Genomic DNA, 6,379 nt, shown 5'->3' with positions numbered 1-6,379 from the left:
TAAGCATTACGCCGTCACCACCATGCTTCATGGTAGGGATAGTGTTCCGACGAGTGATGAGCTGTTCCTGGTGTCTGCCACTGAAAAGCATTACGCCGTCACCACCATGCTTCATGGTAGGGATAGTGTTCCGACGAGTGATGAGTTGTTCCTGTGTTTTTCTCTCCAGACATAGAGCTTTCCATTCAGGCCAAATAATTAAATGTTTGTCTCATCAGACCACGTAAAATGTTGCCTTATGCTCCCAGTCCTTTACGTAACTTTTTTGCAAACTCCAGGCCTGCTGTCATGTGCATTTTTCTTAGGAGTGGCTTCTGTCTGGCCACTCTCCCATAAAGCCCAGATTGGTAAAGTGCTCTAGAGACGGTTGTCCTTCTAGCAGGTTCTCCCATCTCAGCCAAGGAACACTGTAATTCTGTCAGTGGTCATTGGGTTCTTGGTCACCTCCCTGAACAAGGTCCTTCTTGCCCGGTTGCTCAGTTTGGTCAGATGGCCAGCTCCAGGCCAATTCTGGGTAGTCCCATATTATTTCCATAACCCAATGATGGAGACCACTGTGCTTTTGGAAGCTTTTAGCACTTTAGACATGTTAAACCCTTCCCTAAAAACCCTGTAGTTTGGTCACTTATTTTGAGCAATAAAAAAAAAAATGATATAAAAATCGGGAAAGAAGAACCTTGCTGGATTTAAAATAGGTTAAAACGTTCACAATGAACTGGCAGGAAGTTTGAATGGCGAGAGCTTCTGTGATGTCATCACAATGGCTGGTGGTAAAAATCCTCTGTTCTCACCATCCGATGTTTATGTTTACAATGAAATGTATGACGTCAGAATGGCGTCAGATGAGCTTCTTTTTTTTTTTTCTTTTTTTTTTTACAAAAACAGATCTTGTCTCTCTCCAGTCAGCAGGAAACAGATTCGTCAGTCAACCTTTCTACCTGATCTCAATTATGGTGATACTATTTATAAAAGAGCAGCTGCCTCAAACCCGTTCACAGGGTTGGTTAGAAACCTCTACGGGATTGGTGTCCCTATACCAGGACGGTTGAGCTAACGTGCGCTAATTTGATTAGCATGACTCTTGTAAGTAACGGCAAACTTTACAGGACATAGACATGTCTTATATGGGCAGAAAGCTTCATATCTTGTTAATCTTACTGCACTGTCCAATTTACAGTAGCTATTACAGTGGAAAAGTACCATGCTATTGTTTGAGGAGAACGCATAACAACAAAAAAACTTACCACGGCCAGAGATAAAATGTAGCATAGTTTTTATTTGATAAATTAAATTGCTATTGTTCTATTTAAATATAGGAACTGGGTTCTACAGTTTGAACCCCTGCTGTCTCTGTCTCCACACCCACCCTGCCCGGCCATCTAGATGTGTGAAAGTTAGTGTATAAGCTAATGATCCATCATGTATGACATTCCTGGGAGTACCAAGAATATGCATATCCTTGCTTCAGGTCCTGAGCAACAGGCAGTTAGATTTGGGTATGTCATTTTAGGCGAAAATTGGGGGAAAACAGGTCCAATCCTTATTAACTTTAGAGACTCCTTTGGTGTCTAGAGATTTAAGTAGATCAGCCTTGGGTTTCCTTGCGCCTTGTGTGTGGAATGATCTAGAATGGAGGAATTAGTGCCTTTAGGACATTTCAGACGGTTGTTATGGGACCTTGTTACTGGATTTGTTTGTTTTTTATGATTGTGTTTTGGTTTCCGTGTTTTGTTGTGTATAATAACGTGTATATTAATGTGCATATGAATGTGTAGTTTAATGTGTTTATTGTATATTAATGTGTATATGAATTGGTAGTTTAATGTGTATTGTGGTGCTTTTCAGGGCTCATCTGAAAAAGAGACCTTGGTCTCAGCATTGACTCCCTGTCAAAATAAAGGTCAGATTAATACACTCTCCAGCACATTAGGTGGTGGTGGTGGTAATGGTATTCAAGTTGAGTTCATTTGTGAACTTCCAATACACTCATAGAAATAAAAGAAGACGAAGATAGCCCTAAATGGTGCTGCCCATGACCATGTTGTCACAGAAGACACCATTGCAAGGAAAGGTGTGAATTTGAATACCTATAGAGTTGCTTATGTATCCTCACTTCACCTTTATTTCACGTTACTCTCCTCTCCCTCAACTTCTCTCTCTCCTCCCTCCTCCTCCTCCTCTTGGACAATCACATTGAAAGCACAGGCAGGCTTTGCTCCAATGGATATTCTCTCATGCCTTCTTAGACTTCTTAGCTGAGTGAATCTCTCTCCACACTGAGTGCAGTGGTAAGGCTTCTCTCCACTGTGTGATCTCTGATGATTCTTTAGGTCTCCCGCAAAACGGAAATTATTTCCGCACAGTGAGCAGTGGTACGGTTTCTCGCCTGTATGAATTCTCTGATGTTCTTTAAGGCTTCCTGAATGATTGAAACTCTTCCCACATGTGGTGCAGTGGTAAGGCTTCTCTCCACTATGTACTCTCTCATGTCTCTTAAGGTTTACTTTCTCACTGAAACCCCTCCCACATTGGGAGCAGTGGAAAGGTTTCTCTCCAGTGTGTACTCTTTGATGATTTTTTAGATTACTTGAGGAACGGAAACTCTTCTCACATTGAGGGCAGGGGTAACGACCACGACCAAGTAGTATTGATATATTTGGGTCAACTACACCACTATTGTCCTCCTCTTCCTCAACAGCTCTCTTTTCCTCCACATTGATTTCCCTCTCCTCCTCCTGGACAAATACATTGAACGCACAGGCAGGCGTCTCTCCAATATGTATCCTCTGATGACTTTTAAGAATTCTTAGCTGAGTGAATCCCTTCCCACATAGAGAGCATTGGTAAGGCTTCTCCCCACTGTGTGATCTCTGATGATTCTTTAGGTCTCCTGCGAAACGAAAATTCTTTCCGCACAGAGAGCAGTGGTAAGGCTTCTCCCCTGTATGTATTCTCTGGTGTTTCTTAAGGTTTCCTGGCTGACTGAAATTCTTCCAACAAAGAGAGCAGTGGTAAGGTTTCTCCCCTGTATGTACTCTTTGATGCTCCTTAAGGCTTCCAGAATGATTGAAGCTCTTCCCACATTGGGTGCAGTGGTAAGGCTTCTCTCCACTATGTACCCTCTCGTGTCTCGTAAGGTTGACTTTTTCACTGAAACTCTTCCCACATGTGGCACAGTGGAAAGGTTTCTCTCCAGTGTGTACTCTTTGATGATTTTTTAGATTACCTGAAGAACTGAAACTCTTTCCACATTGAGGACAGGGGTAACTCCCACGACCAGGAAGTCTTAATGTACCTAGGTCAATTACACCACTATTTTCCTCCTCTTCCTCAACTTCTCCTTTTTCCTTCTCATCGATTTCCTTCTCATCCTCTTCCTCTTTGACAATCAAATTTAAAGCACAGGCAGGCTTCTCTCCAATGTGAATTCGCTGATGACTTTTTAGATTTCCTGGCTGATTGAAACTCTTCCCACAAAGAGAGCAGTGGTAAGGCTTCTCTTCACTGTGGGATCTCTGATGAGTCTTCAGGTCTCCTGCCCGACTGAAACTCTTCCCACAAAGAGAGCAGTGGTAAGGTTTCTCCCCTGTATGTATTCGCAGATGTTGCTTAAGACTTCCTGAATGATTGAAGTTCTTCCCACATGTGGTGCAGTGGTAAGGCTTCTCTCCACTATGTACTCTCTCATGTCTCTTAAGGTTTACTTTCTCACTGAACCTCTTGCCACATGTTGAGCATTCGAAAGGTTTCTCTCCAGTGTGTACTCTTTGATGATTCTTTAGATTAGTTGAGGAACTGAAACTCTTCTCACATTGAGGGCATGGGTAACTCCCACGCCCAGGTAGTCTTGATACTGTGGAACTGGGCTCGTTGTCTGGGTCTGGGTTGGGGCTCTCTCCTGTAAGAATATGAACAGAGATATAGGGTAAGAAACTGACAGAGAAAGGCTTTAAGTTTAACAATGCAGGATTCAACAGTCATTAGGATTAACAGTGTATTGAAAGAAATACTTTGCAAGGGGCTTGTTGCATCACACATATATAATACAATTGTCAAATTACAATGCATTGCACATTGGTCTGTAGCTATTTTTGTTTTGGCACTCGCCTTCCCTCTTACACATACAGAAGCCTGAGGGGTATAATACAAACCAGAATCAATGAGTTAGCCAGCTAACTTGCCTAAATATTCTGAATTAACATTTTATTCAACACCCAAAACATATGTAAGTTTACATTTCTTAATGAACCAGAAAATCAATGGTTATTTTGGGTAGTTTATAAAAGTTAGCTGACTAACTCATTGCTTTGTAGTTTACCTCTGACCCAAAGAGGATGTTAGCCTGAATTTACCTGAGTCAACAGAGTCCTTGTCCTCCTCTCTCTCTTCCTCCTCCCCCTCATTGATTTCTCTCTCTTCACCCTCCTCTTTGACAATCACATTGAGTTCCACTGTTTGATTGCAGTCCCCCAGCTTCACTGACAGCATCTCTGGACCCCGCTGTGAGCTTCTCTGGGCTGGAACACCACAACCAGAACCCGGTTCAGACATGGTAGGCTGGATAGATCTAAAAGAGGAGACCCAAAGAGTTCAGTGTGATTTTCACAAACCTAGATTGTGACATCGCTCCAGAAAAGCCAACAAAAATGTATCTAAGCTAGCTATCCACACATCCTGTCCAGCAGGAAATCTTTTTCCCTAAAATAAAATATGATCGAGGGCAACAGCCAGTCAGATTAGGCTGTAAGATTAAAAATAAAATAAAAACTCTGGCTGTTGAGTACAAGCATATTCATATCACTAATATTTAATTACCACCCCATCTTCAGTAGCCTATTCACATTGGCAACACAAGCACTTTCTTGTGTTATAATTAGGGACATTTCCAAGGTAACAGAGTGATGCTGAGACACAAATGTACGAAAAAACAATATGCAAAGTTAAACCACACAACTTCCTAAAAATAAAAAATTTGTTTCCTTTTTCTCTCCAATTTCGTGGTATCTCAATTGGTAGTTACAGTCTTGTCCCATTGCTGCAAATCCCGTATGGACTCGGGAAAGGCGAAGGTCGAGAGCCGTGCGTCATCCGAAACACGAACCAGCCAAGCCGCACTGCTTCTTGACACAATGCTCGCTTAACCCGGAAGTCAGCCGCACCAATGTGACGGAGGAAACACCGTCCACCTGGCTACGCCCGGCACGCCACAGGAGTCGCTGGAGCGCGATGGGACAAGGAAATCTCAGCCTTCCAAACCTTCTCCTAACTCGGACGACGCTGGGTCTCCCAGTCATGACCAGCTGTGACACAGCCTGGGATCGAACCCGTGTCTGTAGTGAAACCTCAAGCACTGCGATGCAGGGCCTTAGACTGCTGCGCCACTCGGGAGTTCCCCGCAAAATGATTTTAACCATTGGTCCCCCAAAAAATGCGACCCTCCGTTGAATTTCAAAATCCCGATGTGGCCCTTGAGCCAAACAGTTTGCTCAGCCCTGCTATAGACTCTAGTGGGTAGGCTGGACCCTGGTTTTATAGACACACAATCAATTATGTACGGTGCAATATTTATGTCCAATATGAAAAACAACTGGATTTAAGCTGATTGGCCACTCTTTAAGGTCCGCAAAATGAGCAGCGACACTTCTGGGGGTGTAAACTCAGTGGACTTGGAAACTAGAAGTGTTCCTGGGTAGAATGGACCTTTTGGGGCCTCCCGGGTGGCGCAGTGGTCTAGGGCACTGCATCGCAGTGCTAACTGCGCCACCAGAGTCTCTGGGTTCGCCCCCAGGCTCTGTCGCAGCCGGCCGCGACCGGGAGGTCCGTGGGGCGACGCACAATTGGGCTAGCGTCGTCCGGGTTAGGGAGGGTTTGGCCGGTAGGGATTTCCTTGTCTCATCGCGCTCCAGCGACTCCTGTGGCGGGCTGGGCGCAGTGCGCGCTAACCAAGGGGGCCAGGTGCACGGTGTTTCCTCCGACACATTGGTGCGGCTTGCTTCCGGGTTGGAGGCGCGCTGTGTTAAAGAAGCAGTGCGGCTTGGTTGGGTTGTGCCTCGGAGGACGCATGGCTTTCGACCTTCGTCTCTCCCGAGCCCGTACGGGAGTTGTAGCGATGAGACAAGATAGTAATTACCTGCGATTGGATACCACGAAAATTGGGGTGAAAAGGGGCAAAAAATGTTTTTTAATTATTTAAAAAAAAGAATGGACCTTTTACTGCAGCACAACGTACACAAGATAAGAGTACACACACAAACAACATTCTTGACTATTTAGGCTTGAAAAAAATAAACAAATATTATCTTATAAATATACTTTGAGAGTCTACATACAGTGGGGCAAAAAAGTATTTAGTCAGCCACCAATTGTGCAAGTTCTCCCT

At 44.1% G+C, this 6,379-nt stretch overlaps 1 protein-coding gene across 1 annotated transcript; it reads right to left on the bottom strand.

Moving 5' to 3' along the window:
* Window positions 1-1,256: 1,256 nt before the first annotated feature.
* On the bottom strand, window positions 1,257-4,624 carry LOC129829175 (zinc finger protein 345-like). The gene is made up of 2 exons (XM_055890778.1): window positions 4,353-4,624; window positions 1,257-3,898 (listed from the first exon to the last, which is right to left on the bottom strand). Exons 1-2 carry the CDS (start codon window positions 4,549-4,551, stop codon window positions 2,121-2,123), a joined length of 1,977 nt encoding a protein of 658 aa, XP_055746753.1. The 5' UTR covers window positions 4,552-4,624; the 3' UTR covers window positions 1,257-2,120.
* Window positions 4,625-6,379: the final 1,755 nt, after the last annotated feature.

This window comes from Salvelinus fontinalis, chromosome 30 (genome assembly GCF_029448725.1).
Source record: "Salvelinus fontinalis isolate EN_2023a chromosome 30, ASM2944872v1, whole genome shotgun sequence".
NCBI classification, from domain to species: domain Eukaryota; kingdom Metazoa; phylum Chordata; class Actinopteri; order Salmoniformes; family Salmonidae; genus Salvelinus; species Salvelinus fontinalis.
Note: the sequence above shows the minus strand (reverse complement) of the source record. Positions and strands in the feature narration are given on the sequence as shown.

What these genes read in the sequence shown, in the direction of transcription:
- LOC129829175 (XM_055890778.1), bottom strand. Translation starts at nt 4,551, where the DNA reads ATGTCTGAACCGGGTTCTGGTTGTGGTGTTCCAGCCCAGAGAAGCTCA. An exon ending in CAAGGACTCTGTTGACTCAG is followed by an intron (nt 3,899 to 4,352) that starts GTAAATTCAGGC and finishes ATATTCTTACAG; the next exon opens with GAGAGAGCCCCAACCCAGAC.